At 42.2% G+C, this 16652-nt stretch overlaps 1 protein-coding gene across 1 annotated transcript in view; it reads left to right on the top strand.

The window, feature by feature from the left end:
• The window catches only part of PDE1C (phosphodiesterase 1C), a gene marked incomplete at both ends in the record, with an annotated part of 356527 nt that overhangs the window by 294778 nt on the left and 45097 nt on the right, over window positions 1-16652 (top strand). The window contains 3 exons of the mRNA XM_082298542.1: window positions 1049-1150; window positions 2457-2577; window positions 14911-14992. Coding sequence (XP_082154668.1) covers window positions 1049-1150; window positions 2457-2577; window positions 14911-14992 — 305 coding nt within the window. The remainder of the gene's footprint in view (window positions 1-1048; window positions 1151-2456; window positions 2578-14910; window positions 14993-16652) is intronic.

Below are 16652 nucleotides of genomic sequence, written 5' to 3'. Positions count from 1 at the left end.
TGGTATTTTAAACTGTTTAGGACATCCATGTCATCTTCAGAGAAAGTCTAAGCAAGTGTTGTAATACTACTACTAATGATGATGGTGATGATAATTATAATAAGAGTAATGAAAACATGAGAGAGAGAGAAATAACACCCAAGAGAAACAAGTGATGAACAATACCACTGTTCACCACCTGCTGACTGATGCCTAGTCTGTCACAAAGTAGTGATCGCTGGCTCCAGTTTATATATTGGGCATTATGTTCTATGGTATAGAGTATGCCAGTTTGGTCAACTGTCCTGGCTATGCTCCTCCCAGCTTCTTGTGCACCTGCTCACTGTCAGAGTATGGGAAACTCAAAAATCTGTGATTTGTAGTAAGTACTACTTATCAACAATGAAATAATCAGTGTGTTATCAACATTATTCTCAAATTAAACCCAAAACACAGCACTGTACCAGCTAAGAAGAAAATTAACTCTATTCCAGACAAAAAACAGGATACCAAGTTTGCTTAACAAAAACTCATACAGGAATAGTTTGAATTAATAATAGCATGGAAGTAGTGCAGGTTCTCAAAGGTCTTTATTTCATATATGCATCATATATACTAGGCAATTTTTTTTAACATGGTGATTTTCCACCATATGACTCAACTTTAAACATGCATATTGACCAGTTGAACCAAGTTACCTAATTCTGAGGCTTCAAACAGTCTTTTCCCTTCCTTCTAAGAATTCCCTATAAAAGAAAAAATTTAAGAAGCTTGTGCTTAATTGAAAAAGGAGTACTAATACCAATGTGCTCTTCAGAAAACATCTAATATTTGTCTTACCAGGGATCAGCCACCTGGCTTCATTTGCATCCCTCCCATTCCTGTGTTTGTGCAGAAAATCCTTCATCCTCTTCCCCATTCCTGAAAGAGGAATAATGTAAAGATTTACACACAAAGGCATTGCTGTCAGTATATTTGCAGATAGACAAGAAAAGAAACTGGAGTGTCTCTGATGCTGGTTTTTGTGCTTCTCTTTCCTTGCTGCTCTCATTGTGATGCTATCCAAAAGGGAATTGAGAGCTCTAGTGATTGAGATGGTGTTGGCCACCGACATGTCCTGTCACTTCCAGCAAATCAAAGCTATGAAGAATGCTTTGCAGCAACCAGAAGGGTGAGTCACTTCACAACATAGTGAAATGAGGGGGCTGCATTTCAGCTGGTGCTTCAAAAGCATCTCTCCAGAAGCCCTCTTTTTCTTTGATATCCACCACAATTTTCCTTCTGCTGTTGAATTTTGAATGAATTCACTTAGGAAGAGATGGGCCCATGCCTACATGAACATCTATACTCTTTCAAATGTCACCATTGTTGGGACCAGCCTCACTGGGCATTTCCCTGGTGGGTAACATCAAGGACATGATTCATTTGAGTGACCTCTACAATTGAGTATGACTTAACATTTTAACACCTGCGGAACACAACTTGCACTTTGCCCTTATGCAGATGGTATCAGTTGTCACCCCTGGAAGGGGCCTGCTTCATAACCAGAGAACAGATGAAAACTTGAGATCCACTGAGGAAAGAACTGGAAAATATCAGATGGAGCAGTATGGGGGAAGCCTTTTCTTCTTCCCAGTATGTCACTGGGAGCTGTAATATTTTGCCCACAGCTCTTCCCCAAAGAATTTCTTCTATATTGCTCTGAGTGATGGTCAATTTTTCACCCTGGACACAGTTATATCCAGAGCCTCCCAGAATTATACCTGTATCAGAATTATGCCTGTATCAGAATTATGCCTATATCAGAATTACACCTGTATCAGAGCAGGGTGTGGCTAGCCACCTGATCCTCTCAGAATCTACAAGTGTTTCAACCATTTCAACCATTTTGGATAGCCAAAAAGTGGAATTAAAAAATGAGACCACCCATTCAAAGAAAGCATTACTGGTTTCTTGGGCTAGCCTCCTAGGTTATGGTCGTAAGAAATCACCAGCCTTTTTTTCTCTGAAATCAGAACTCCCTTCTGTTCTCACACTAGTGTGTGTAGAGTATCAGTGAAACATTTATCAGTTACTGTGTAGACTTGTCATATCCCAAGACATCCCCACTATTCATTACAGTGGGATGACAGGAACCATCTTCTCTTCTAAGCTTGCATAAAGCGCAGCACAGATGAAATGGGGAACAGAGCAGCTCTTCAAGACTGCTAGCGAGGACAAGCAAGCCTGGAAAGTTGCTGAGCAAGGCTGAGCAACATTTCCTTTTGCATTTCTTAGTGTCTCTTTTAAAACAGGAATTGTGTATGTTGGAGAAATAAGACTGTCTTTCAGAGATGTCTGATTTTATGATCAGAGAAACCACTTGACCAATACCCTGGCCAAAGTTTCTAATTACCTTATTTTCCTGTAGGTAAGATTTTTGTTGTTCTTCGCTGCAAGAGCAGACAATTAATTTTTTTGATCCTTTGGGTTTTCAGAATTGACAAGCCGAAAGCCTTATCACTGTTATTACATACAGCAGATATCAGTCATCCAGCCAAGGCCTGGGATCTCCATCATCGCTGGACCATGTCTCTGCTAGAGGAGTTCTTCAGACAGGTAAAGCTAGGGAAGCTCTCTTTTCTTTTTTCTTTTCTTTTCTTTTCTTTTCTTTTCTTTTCTTTTCTTTTCTTTTCTTTTCTTTTCTTTTCTTTTCTTTTCTTTTCTGCAGCTGAGAGGGAGTGTGTAGGAAAGGAAGGAAGTAGGAAAATACGAACACAGGTATTTTCCTTTTTCTCTGATATTTTTAAGAACCTCCTAAATGGCATGAAGGTTTCTCCTCTAGCACCATTAGCACTGGCTATTATGCCTCTTAGGAAGATAGTGTCTGATACACTCCCTATAGATATAAACATTACCTACATAGTAGAAATCCTAATTTGGGAAGCTAGCATGTCTTTCAGGTTAGAAAAACATGGAATATATGTCACTCTACTTAGCTCTTGAACCATAAAACCAGATTTGTGTAGCTGTACTTTATGGAATTCTACTTACATTGTTGTGATCGATGTGAAAAAGTCTTACTTTGCCCTTATTAAAAAAGTGTACTGATCAAAATTATAATTCATAGTGGACCACTTGTTGACAGACCCACAGATCTAGACAAATCACTGAGCTCTGTGTAATGGCTACAAGGTCCCCAAGTGATTAATAAAAAGCAATTAAAGAATTAAAAAACCAACCAACCAACCAAAAAGAGTAAAAGCAAACAGATCACTTAAGGAGTGTACAGGATGCTTTTCTCCAATATGAATTACTAACCTAAGCAGTTAAGTGCTTATTTTCCTTCCGAAGTCCAATAACTTCTTGTTCTATAGTAAATCTAAATGCAAAAGGGAAAATATGACAATTCTTTAAAAGTTCTGACAATTTCTAAAAATGGTATCTGTTTTTAAAGGCACTGCAGTAATCCCTTTTATTTTTATACAAGTTTATTACAAAAATTTGTTTTGAAATTAATCCTTTGGTTTGTTTTTCAATCCAAGAATCGTGTTACTGGGTGGATGCAGATAGATCATAGCTGTAACTGATTCTGTCTTGTCACACAGGAGGCTCAGACAAGTAGGATGATTTTAACACGGATTTTAGGGGAAAATCTGCATATTTAGCCTTTTCTAGGTCAAAGTTGTACCAAATGTTTTAAAATATGTGACTGCCTTGTGAGGCAATTAAGATTGCCTCACACTAAGATGTGAGACCACAAAACCTCCACATTTTGATTTATTTTACACGCGTAGTGAAGACTAAACTACTGTTTTATATATTTTAATTTCAGCCAACAAATTCTGCTTTAATTTTGTATGACAGATGACAACACTCTTAGATGAAGATATATATAAAACTCATATTCTAGTTCCAAATTCAGATGCAGTGTTTATTTCCTCTTCAGGAAAACCATTAAGCTTACCGTGAAGCATAGATTTGTGCTCATTGAAGTTATTTAGTACTAGATCAATGAGGACATTCCTACTAAACATTAGAAGAAAAACACACATACTTCTCACAAATTGATATCCTAGTTCTGGCCAGGACAGGGTTTATTTTTGCAGTAGACAGGAGGTGGCATGGCTAGGATCTGGAGGTTGTTCTACTCCATCTCACTTCGTTTTCCAGGGGTGGAGGAAGGGCTGTCTTCTGGGTTAGGTTAGCGTTTTGTTATCATTTGTATGTGAATCACCACTTCTCTCTTGAAAGCTTTTTTGATTCACATTGTTGCTGTTACTGTCCTTTTCTTATCTCATTGCTGTTTCCAGTAGATTATTATCTCAACTGCAGATCTTTATCTTTTGTGCCTCCAGTTGTCCTCTTCATCCCGCTGCAGGGGGAGGGGGAGGGAAAGGGGAAGAGAGGAGTAAGGGAGCAGAACATGGTTTGGAGTTTTTTGGTGGGAGAACTAAATTGAAGAATACCATTCCTAAACCAAAGCAGCCTAGTTTGGCACTCAATGTGGGACTCAGAGAGTTGAGATAACAACAGATGTGGCCACAGAGTGTTGGAAACAAATTTGATCTAAGCATTAGTTTTACTAATAAATTTAGGTATGGAGCCACTGGTCACAGTGTTGCTTGATCTTCTCACAAGGCTGTGGTACCTAACCCTGTATATACTTCATATATACACTAAGTGTCCACCATGAGTAGGGAGAGGGATCAGGATTGCTTTGTTCCTGTACTATGTGGTATCGGCTTTGCATAGTGAAGGTTCTCCCAACGGGAGGACGAGACAGGACCATGAATCACCCCAAACTGGGCCAAGAGACAGTTCAGAGACAGAGTCAGAGAAGCGGGCATTTGCTTTATTCGGTGCCAGATGTGTGGGGGATCGCTGCTCCTAACATACACACACAGCACTGCATACAGTCCAGTATTATGGGTAAAAATTATGAATATTCATCACATTCCTTGGGATGGGAGTGGTCATACAAATTACTTCTTGGAATTCACTAATATCATTAACATACATGCCACACATTCACTGTGTATCCTGGTGGTTGCACTGAGGAAGGCTCCTCTTCTTCCTTGGGGGTCTTTCTGATGAAGATTAGTAGTCTTTGTCACAATGCACTTTTTACCTTTCTTTCTGGAGCATGTGCAGTCCTTTGTTGGATGATTCAGCAGTTTTTGTGCTGGTTTCAAACAGGTTCTGTTCCTCTCATCTTGACAAGATTAAGATGAATCCTGATTCTTAGGTTTTGTGATTAACATTTGCTCTCTCTTAATAGTTAGCTCATGCATACATGAGTTAACTATTGCTAACCCCTTTCTCAGCCAGAGATAGCTGCCTGATTGCTATTCCCAGGTGAGCTGCAAGATATGTGAAAAGTCTTCAGCTGCCAGTTGGGCAAGCCCCTGGTGACTTGCCTGGTCCGGTGCTGGGATGTTGCGGCCCATATTATGAAACTAGATAGATGGTAGTGAAGCCATGCAACTGGGATCCCTGTCCCGGGATGTGGGCATTGACAAAGGGATAGGGAAGAGGACAGAAACTCAGCCTCTGGAGCAGCTCCCATCAAGTGTGAGAGAAAGGTATTCATTCTCACAAGTATGTTCTAGTTGCATGCTCAAGCAGAGGGAAAGCTGTGGAGAAATGTATCCGGTACCTGAGAGAATTAGCCGTGCTGGAGGTAACCTATAAAGATTCAAAAAATGGGTTCAGATCAGGTCCAGCTGACACAACCTATTACAGCGTCCCGTAGTGGTAGAGAGGAGAAGAGAGATCCAACAGGCAAGAATTGTGCAGCAAGATTGATTCATTTAATTATTTTACAGACTCTTTTATAGACTTTTTCCTTCATAGTCTAATTGGTCAAAGGATCAGCCAACCCCTGGGATGATTGGCTAAAATCCTAAAATATCCATTGTCAAAGTATTTTTCTACTGTACCATAAACAAAGCTCTGCAAGGTCGCAGGTATTCATAATTTATAGAACTCTGCTAATATCTTCTGTTAGAGAGAAAAGTATCTCATGGGACTGGAAAGAAGCAAGAAAAATTCTTGCTTTCAGCAATATTTGTATCCACAACAACCCATGTGGCAGAAGTTTGTATGGAGTGCACCGTTGTTGTACACCAACTCATTAGCACTGATCTCAATGAAAGAAAGAGAACAGAGAGGGCTTCAAGTGACTACACAACAATGGAATAATTTTTTCCTCCTTACCAAACTGTGCCTTGCCTGTGGAAAGACTGTCCAAGACTGCAGACAGACTCAAAAGATTCAAGCATGTTAGAGAGGAAATGTCTTATGCCCCTCCAGTATGGACCACAGTCTCTGGTACTGGAAGCATGCACTCGCTGGCTTGAGATAAAGGGCACACACCGTGAGATAACATGCAGTTTTACTTTACCACAGAGAAGACATGAGAAAGTGGGATGGAAAACGTACCTCTCCCCTAGCAGCACAGGTGTGTGAGTTGAGAGGGAGGACAACCACCACAGGAAATTCTTCAGGGATAAATGCCGCTTCGGTTTCCAGTGGGCAAGTCCTCAGACGGAATGGAAGGGCTGATGTTACTTCTGATCTTCTTGAAAGGATATCCACTTCATGTTTACAAGATGTGAACAATGACTACTAAGACTAGAACTAGAGGGGGCCTGCCTCCAGCAGGAGGAAAGGGACAACTGGATCTATTGATGGCCTGGTGCATCAAACCTGCAAAAGTATAATGCTTTAGCTGACACTGGCACACAATGTACCCTGATGCCATCAAGATCTGTAGGGGCAGAATCTAACTCTATTTCTGTGGTGACAGGGAGATCCCAACAGCTGACTGTACTGGAAGTTACAGTGAGCCTGACTGGGAACAAAAGGCAAAAATCCCCCATTCTGATTGGCCCAGAGGCCCTGTGTGTCCTTGGCATAGGCTAACTCTGGAGAGGGTATTTCAAGAACCCAAGAGAGCATTGTTGGGCTTTTGGGATAGCTGCTGTGGAGACAGAGGAAATTAGACACCTCAACACCTTGCCTGGTCTCTCAGAGGACTGTTCTGCTGTGGGACTGCTGAGGGTTGAAGATCAACAGGTATCGATAACTACCACAACAGTACATCATCAACAATGCCACACCAACCGGGACTCTGTGACATCCATGAGATGATTCATGAACTGGAGATCCAGGGAGTGGTCAACAAGATTCACTCACCCTTTAATAGCCCCATATGGCCAGTGCATAAATCCAGTGGAGACTGACAGTGGACTAGTGTATCCTGGACAAAGTCATACCACGACTGAGAGCTGCTGTGATGGACATGTTGGAACTTGAGGACAATGTGGAGTCCAAGGCAGCAAAGTGGCGCCACCATGTACATTGGTAATGCATTTTTCTCCATTTCTTTGTCAAGAGAGTGCAGGCCACAGTTTGCTTTTATCTGGAGGGGCGTTCCATACACCTGGAACTGATGGGCCCAGGAGTGGAAGCACAGCCTCACTATTTGCCATGGACTGATCCAGACTGAACTTGAAGACAGTGAGGCTCCAGAACACTTGCAACATGTTGATGACATTATTGTGTGGCGCAACACAACAGAGACGGTTTTTTGAAGAAAGAAGGTAATCCACATCCTCCTGAAGGTTGATTTTGCCATAAAGCAAAGTAAAGTCAAGGCACCTGCCCAGGAATATCAGTTTTTAGGAGTAAAATAGCAAGATGGATATCATTAGATTCCAATGGACATGGTCAACAAAATAGCAGTTATGTCCCCACCAGCCAGCAAGAAGGAAACACAAACTTTCTTCAGTACTGTGGGTTTTTGAAGGATGTATATTCCAGATTACAGTCATATTGTAAACCCTCTCTATTAAATGACACAGAAGAAAAAATATTTTAAGTGGGGTCCTGAACATCAACAAGCTTTGTAACAAATTAAACAGGAGATTCCTTGGGAGCTGTAGGCCCAGTTAGGACAGGACAAAATGTGAAAAATGTGCTGTACACTGCAATCAGGGAGAATGGTCCTTCCTGGAGTATCTGGCAAAAGGTACCCTGGGAGACTTGAAGGTAATCCCTGGGATTCTGGAGTCTGGAATGCAAAGGATCCAAGGCTGTTACACCTCTGAAAAAGAGGTACTGGCAGTTTATGAAGGTGTTCTAGCTGCTTCAGAAGTCATTGTCACTGAAGCGCAGCTCCTCCTGGCACCCTGATAGCCAGTGATGGGCTGGATGCTTAAAAGGAAAGTCCTTTTCACACATCATGCTTCAGATGCAACGTGGAGTAAGTGGTTTGCACTGATCACTCAGAAAGCTCAGATAGAAACCCCTAATTGCCCAGGGATATTGGCCTGAAGGCAAAAATCACAAATCACGACTTGGCCTCAAGGCAAAAATTTTGGACTATCATCATTGGAGGAGGAAAAGATAGCATGTGCTGAGGAAGTCCCACCAAATATAATCAGCTACCAGAAAATGAAAAGTGATATGCACTCTTTACTGATGGTTCTGCTGTATTGTAGGAATATACCAAAAATCAAAAGCTGCTCTATGGAGTTCTGTGTAACGAGTTGCAGAAATCAGACAAAGTAGATCTAGGCTTCAGAGCTGTAAGACATCCAGCTGGCTTTAGATATTGCTGAATGAGAGAAATGGCCAGTGTTTAACCTCTACACTGACTTGTGGATGGTAACAAATGCTCTGTGGGGATGGCCTTCAGACCAATGGAAAAAGACCAGTTGGCTGTGTGGAGTAAACCCATCTGGACTGCTGATATGTAGCAAGACATTGCTGCGTGGGTTGTAAAACTAGGTCATGTAGATGCAAGTGTACCTAAGAATCAAGCTACTGAAGAGCAACACAACAATGGGTAGGTGGATTAAGCTGCCAAGATTAAAGTGTCTCAGGTGGATCTGGATTGGCAGAATAAGGGTGAATTATGTCTGGCTCGGTGGGCCCATGATGCCTCAGGTCATCAAGGAAGAGATACAACAGGGAGGAGATGGGCTTCTGATTGAGAGTGGACTTACCCATGGGTTCTATCTCTCAGGTTATTCACAACTGTGAAATATGCACTGTAATCAAGCAGACCAAGCAGATAATGCCTCTATGGTATGGAGGACAATTGTTGAAATATAAATATGGGGAGGCCTGGGAGATTGATTGCATCACACTCGGGCAAACCCACCAAGAAAGTGTACTTATATACTATGTACTTACAGTGGTGGAAACAACCACTGGAGATGTGCTCTCACACCACTACCTGTAATGCCATCTTGGGCCTTGAAAAACAAGTCCTGTGGCAACATGGCACCCCAGAAAGGATTGAATCAGACAATGGGATTCATTTTAAAAATCACCTCATAGACACCTGGCCAAGAGAACATGCTATTGAGTGGGTGTATCATACTCATTATCATGCACCAACCTCTGGGAATATTGAATGGTACAATGGGCTGTTAAAAAACCATATTGAGAGCCATAGGTGGTGGGATGTTCAAGCATTGGGATCTACATTTTGTGGAGGCCATCTGGTTAGTCCAGACTAGAGGCTCTGCTAATCAAGCTCCCCCCGCCCAATTAAAACCTCCTCGTACCATAGAAGGGGACAAAGTCCCTGTGGTGCTGTTCCGGTTTGGCCAAATTTAGAAATATATCCTCTGAGAGATCGCAGGTCACAACCAGCCATCCCCCCACCAGGTTTGGGAAAAATAAATTTTCCTCGAAGGAAAGTGAAGGAGATAAAAACTATTTATTTAACAAACACATGGGAAAAAGATGATAATGCTAAATAATGAAATCTCTCACTGTGGAGAAAAAATCTGGGAAAGTGTTAGAGTCGTCCCTTTGGTCTCCTCAGAGCTGGAGCTTGGCCCATGGCCAGGCCCTCTGTGCTCGGTGGAAAGTCCTCCCAATGTGTTCTGATATTGAAGCAGTCCAGCAGAAAAGGGAGAAAACCTGAAATTCCAGAGAAGGAAAAAAAGTTCAACTCTCAGTCTCTCTCCGGAGAAAAGAAACTGAAAAACTGGCCAAAAGCTGACTGGAAAACAGCAAGCCGAGTACTTCCTTGCTCCCCTGCCGCAGCTGAAAACAAAGTCGCTATCTCTGTGTGACCTTGAACAAGCTGCAAACTGCTTTGAAAAAGTTTTGCTTAGTTTTTCCTTCCCCCTCTCAGGCTGAGTTTAAAGGCACAGAAAGGCACAAGAATTAATTTCTGGGCATACAGCAGAGATATGGGATACACACCATAAAGTGGCCCTAAGACAGGTGCATATGAGGAATATGTTTGGAAAGACAGTTTGGCTTAGTCCGGCCACAAGCAAATGTGGGATTGTTTTGCTCAAGGACTTGGGTGGACTTGGTATGTAATGCAGAGTGATGGGAAAACGTTATGTATACCTCAAAGGGATTTGATTTTTGGGTGAGAACAGTCTGTAATGTTGAATTGTATAATATTGGTTGCTGAATGACACTGCCACTGTATGCCATAACCAACCATGGACAAGAACTACGGACTGCTCCAGATACACCAGTTGTGAGCTCCTGATGCAGCTTGCAGCCACCCAACAGCACACCAGCCCTTCTGCCCTGGAAGACACCTAGGATGGATAGAACCCACAGTCATGGTCTAAATGAGCTCAACAGGCATCTTGGAGGGATGGCCATTGACTACAGAAATGATAACAGTGCTTTTAAATGCATATGTATATATGTATTTATATATATTTGTCTATATATATGTATATAGTTGGAAAGTGTAGGATCTGGGCATGATGCAAATGGTATAGAATAAGGGTTGGGTACTGTCCTGGTTCCGAATGGGACAGGATTAATTTTAACAGCAGGCAGAAGAGGCATGGCTAGGACCCGGAGGTTGTTCTATACCACTTCACATCATTTTCCTGGGATGGGGGAAGGGCTTTCTTCTGAGGCAGTGTAGTGTGGTGGCAGTCAGGTTGGGCTCCATGGGGTGCATCTGCATGTGAATCACTTGCTGTTCTCTTGTACAATTTTGCTATTCATATTGTTGCTATTACTGTTTGTTCTCTTTTCTCATTGCTGTTTCCAGGAGATTGTTCTTAAGTTATGATCTGTAACTTTTTTGTGCGTTCAATTTTCCTTTCCAACCCACTGCAGGGGGAGGGGAATGGGGAGTAAGTGAGTAATGCATGGTTTTGAGGTTTTTAGTGGGAGCACTAAACTGGAGAATACCATCCCTAAACCACAATACTGAGAACTACTACTAGCCAAGGAGACTATGGTTGAATTTTCTTGACCTAAGATTAGACATGTATTTCCTTATGGTCTTTAATTGCAGACCCTTTCCTCTCCTTTCTGTTAAGTACTCTGCAGAGACATAAAGCCTGACTTAACCTATACTGGAAAAGATCCCCAACCCTGTTGGTTTCCCAGTATTTTGAGATGTGACATGACACAGGTCTTCATACACCAAGTGACCATGCTGTAGGGGTGCAAGATTCTAAGTACAATACTGTTTTTTTATACTCAACATCTATGAGCATCTCTTAAAGCAAACATCTTCCCTTTATTAATTAGTTCTACTAATGTGTTTTAGCTAGCTATTAGGGAGCTGCTCAAACAGCTTAGAAATCAAGTGTCTCTCTGAGCAGTCACAAAGGCAGGCAGGTGTTCCTTTCCAAGACAATTAGCCACTGGGGTCTTTAGGAGGTCTAAGGAGTAAGAGAAGAATGAGCAGGCATCGAGAGATGGTTTTTCTGGGTGACACAGCTGACACAGTAAAGGAATGTTACTTGGAAGTATTTCTGTGTTTAATTTGTGTTTTACTCTGATATTTGTATATCAAGCTCCTAACATAAAGCAGAATTGTTCTGCAGTAGAAGGAAACTATTTCTTGTTGTTTCACACAAAATCCTAACAGAACTTGTGCCCCCATTTTATGTATATTTTATCAACAAAAATAAGAAGAATTCAGCTCTTCTTATACCCACAGAAGCTTTTCTCTAGTTAGTTTCCTGAATATTTTAGCTTCTATTTGACATTAGTCAGAACACTGGCAAGAAGTTCAGCACAATTACAGCGAGCTGCTAATTTAGGAAATATTTTTACAGTATATTTAACAGGCTATATGAATTTGAATGCTCTATGGGGAATAGTGCAGCTATGTCATCCTATACATATCTTCTCAGCATAAACCAATGTTACAGAGTGACTGAATTATATTAAAGGGCCTTTGGAAACATGTGACTTGAAAAACTGGAAAACTGGGAAATATGAGGTTATAGCACTTGATCTTCTACCATGTTGTGATGCTACAAAAGGACTTTCTGTTCTGAGGGCCAGTAGGCATGTTTTGACTTATATAATTAAAATGTAAATGTAATCTAAAGGTAATGTGAAATGTCGTATTCATAGCATCATAGAATACCAGGTTGGAAGGAAGCTGAAGGATCATCTGGTCCAACCTTTCTTGGCAAAAGCACAATTTAAATAAGATGGTCCAGCACCCTATCCAGCTGAATCTTAAAAGTGTCCAACACTGGGGAATCCACCACTCCCCTGGGGAGATTATTTTAATGGCTGATCTCATTGTGAAAATTTTTTGTCTTGCATCTAATCAGAATCTCTTCAGGAATAACTTGTATCCATTACCTCTCATCTTTTCATGTATCTCCTTGTAAAATCCATCTTCTTTTCCAGCCTTTAAATGCTGGAACATGGTGATAAGGTCTCTCCTAAGGTTTCTCTTCTCAAGGCTTAACAAACACAGTTCACTCAGGCCTTACTTACATGGCAGGCTTCCCAGTTCTTTTATCATCCCTGCAGCCCTTCTCTTAATCCTCTCCAGCTTATCCACTTCTTTTTCTTCATGGGGGGACCAAAACTGAACACCGTATGTCTTGGTTTTGAAAGACAGGTGTCTGCTAAGGAAGGCAGAAGCCTCCCTTGAAGTGGCAGATGTAACCCCTTTCCCTCTGAGTTATTATAATTTTGAAATCAAAAGCCTTTAGGCAAAGATGTGGGAAATAGGAATAACAGTTCTTTACACTCTCTCTCTCTCTCTCTCTCTCTATATATATATATATCCAGTCAAACAAAACAACTATGGCAGTAACAGCAAACAATCACAAACCCAGTCCCAGCCCTCTCGGCTGTCGGGCCCTTTCCCCTCGGGTGCAGTTCCGCTCGCAGCCGGCAGGGGCGCTGGCGGCTCCCGGTGAGCAGGGCAGGTGCGATGGTTCCCCCATGGCTGCAGGGGGCGCTCCGGAGCGAGCTCGGGAAACACGCGGCACCCGTGCCCTGGGATCCCGGGAAGGGATGGAACAAAGGCTTCACAAGCCCCAGATGGCTGGCCCCGGTGTCCAGCTGGAGCTTCGGGAACAGCAGGCTGGAACAGCAGGCTGGAGCAGCAGGGATGAGCCCAAATCCCGGGTGGCAGACGCAATGTATCCAAGCGGGAAACCCCCCGGCGGTCCAGGCAGGCAGGGCAAGCAGAAGCTACAACGCAGCGAAGGCTTGAATCAGCGGTGGGGCAGGGTGGCCACAGCCCGGCCTCCAGCGGGGCAGGGAAGGTGGGCCGGGGATCCTGGGATCTTTCTCCGCAGAAAGAAAAACGGCCGAAAAGAACCAGGCTCCTCTCCCCCGAGAACGCAGAGAGCGAACTGACCCCACACCCAGGTGAAAACAAAGGAGTAGCCAGGCCCGTCCCACCCCCCCTCTTTTGTCTTTCTTAAGTACAGCCATTTGTCCCCTAGCAACATGCATATGGGAAAAAATTCCTTTAACAGGAAAAAAACTAGGACTAAACTAAAACCCCAACACCATATTGCAGCTATGGCCTGGCAGGCACTGACTAGAGTGGGATAATGATTTCTTTATCTCTGCTGGTGACACCCTTGTTGACGCATCCCACCATCCAGTTGTTTTCTTCACCAGAGCACCACAGTGTTTACTCATATTAGATTGTTGTCCAACAGGACCCTCAGGTCCTTTTCCACAGAGCTGCTCCCCAGCTGGGTTGTTGCAAGATTGTGTTGTGGTCCTGGATTATGTTTTCCCAGGTTCAAGACCTAACATTTGTCCTTGTTGAACTTCATAATGTTCTTGTGAGCTCACTCTTCCAGCCTATCCAGGTCTGCGTGCAGGATGACTCTCCCTTTAGAAGTGTCCTGTTTCCCACTTGGTTTGGTATCACCAGCAAACTTCACCGGGGTATGCTTGATCCCAACATCCAGATCACTTACAAAGATATTAAACAGCATTGGGTCCAGTGTTGATGTCTGGAGTATCCTGCTTGTGACAGGTTGCTAGTTTGAAAAGAAGCTATTTACTACCACTTGCTGACAGGCTGGGGCCTGTCAGCCAGTTCCCCACCTACTGCATGTACCACTTGTCTATACTATAATGCATCAGTGTCTTTAGGAGGAGGCTATTGGAAACCATATCAAAAGCCTTGGAGAAATCCAGGTAGACAATGTCCACAGCTTGTCCCACATCAACCAAGCAGGTTACTTTCTCATAGAAAACTGTTAGTGTTTTCTTTGGAAAAAATTACTAATCTGCATCCGGCCAGCCTTATCTGAAGCACTAAAAAAGACATGCAAAGAAGTGCAAGCCTTGAAAAATCAGTCCTGCCACTGATGTTTTGTCATGAAAGATTTGCTCTGAGTTCTCTGGAGAACTGCAGTGAGAAGCATTCTTGTGCTCAAGTGGGTTTTTAGTTGGTGCATAGAAGTAGCAAGCAAGCAGGGAAAGTTCTGATGAAATGTTACTGGAATCAAGATGCTTAATTCACCAACTTCTCCTTGGACTACAACTTTTCCAGCCAGACTCAAATTCTCCACAATTTCTGTTAAAAACAAGCTATCTAAATAAAGTCCAAACTTAATTAAAGAAAGTAAAATGAGAGGCTTTTACAGTCGTGATATAAGATATTAAAGTACAATGTGTCTTTTCTTTTTAAAATTTCTTGTCAATTTTTTTCTCCAGGGTGACAAAGAAGCAGAACTAGGGCTGCCCTTCTCTCCTCTGTGTGATCGGAAATCTACTATGGTTGCTCAATCTCAAATAGGTATGTCCCTTTTGGTGCATGCAAAGTAACATCTTAAAAGAAAAACTTTGTCTTCCCAATAGTGCTGAGATCCTAGTGATCTCATCATTTGGAACTATGTTAAAGAGAGGAAATAAGGCACAATGGCTTTATTTCCTCCAGATTGACAATTCAAAGAGGAGACATTAAATTTATGGAGATGGTTCCATACAGTAACCAAGTTACCTCTGATGTGTCTGCAGAAATAACTACAGTACCTGGTTATGACACTTACTCCATGGTTTTGTGAGCTGTGAAGACAAGGCACACATGGGAATATCATGTGAATGAGTGTCATTGGTGTATATGAAAATGTAATGTCAGTTCCTTTGATGACCTGGGCAAAACAATTTATTCCTTTCACCCTTTCCCTCCCAATGCTTTAAACCAACCATTATTTTTCACTGAAGCCAAGCAACTAGCAAACCTTTTTCTGAGCCACCCATTCAGAAAAAGAGATCTTTTTACAGACTCACCAACAGATTTTCTCTACCTCTCCTTCAGTTACTGAGTGAAAAATTAGGGCAAGGATGAAGCAACAAGCCTGACATTTAGTGAAAGAACAAGAAGGGCTAAGTGAAACTGCTTAGGGGACTTGGTGCAATGAAGAGAACATGGAAAAGGTGGATTTCTGGGTGGATTTTTATACCTTGGAAGTAAGTGAAATAGATAGAAGAGCATGTTCCAGCCTCAACTGGAGAATAGGTAGCCAAATGGAATAAAGAAGGAAAGATAACCTGGACACTAAAACTGAGGGAACTGAGAAAAACAGAAAGACAGAAGACACATTATAAAAACCAAACAAAATATTTGAAGCAAGAAATTTCTCTCGAAGAATGAAACAAAAATTTCCCTGAATCTAGGAAAGTAGAGATTCATATATTTGGCTAAGAGCTGCTCCTGTTTAAAATTATTTCATTGCTCCTGGTAGGCAAGCCATTATCTCAGAGACAGCATCCCAAATTTTTCTGGCTTTGTAAGTTTAGACAATTCACCTCAGAATCTGAGTTAGAAGGCCCTATACAAGCCTAGCTTGGTTTACCAGGCTTGTGGCATTTACTCCTCTGCCACAATAACCCACCATACAACTGTGTGTTCCGCCAGTAGCTCCCTGGAGGAAAGCACAACAAACTTGAAGTGCTACAGTTTCAGCTAAAACTCATGCTGAGGACTCCAGGACATAGGTTTATTGTTGTGCTGTGGGAGAAGATAAACTCTCCCTCTCTGGTTGCTTTGAGAGAAAGTACAGGTGGATACTTCTCTTACACATCTGTTTTATCAGCTTTTAGATATGTTCCTCACTCCTTACAGGGAAGAGGGGTTGTACCTCCCCCGGGGTCCCTCTACATAGGGTTGTCTGTGCTTGGGAACCAGTTTTCCTGGTCCTCCTCCTATTGTGCTCCTTTGCTCAGAAAGACCAGGGGCAGAAAGAAACTTCTGTTCCGATACCCCTTGTGTCAAGCCACTGCAAAATTAATGCTATATTAAACCATCACAAATAAAATTTACCTTAGAGGCACTTGTCAGTAGACAAAGGCAGGCTTATTTAGTCATATACTATTTCATTTGTGCACTTTAATAATCCATTGACATTAATAGACTACTCTTTATTTTTGCCTTCTACCATTATAAAATTATTAAT

This window comes from Coloeus monedula (assembly GCF_965178545.1).
Source record: "Coloeus monedula genome assembly, chromosome: 1".
In the NCBI taxonomy this organism is placed as follows: domain Eukaryota; kingdom Metazoa; phylum Chordata; class Aves; order Passeriformes; family Corvidae; genus Coloeus; species Coloeus monedula.
This window is presented reverse-complemented; position numbering and strand designations above follow the sequence as displayed.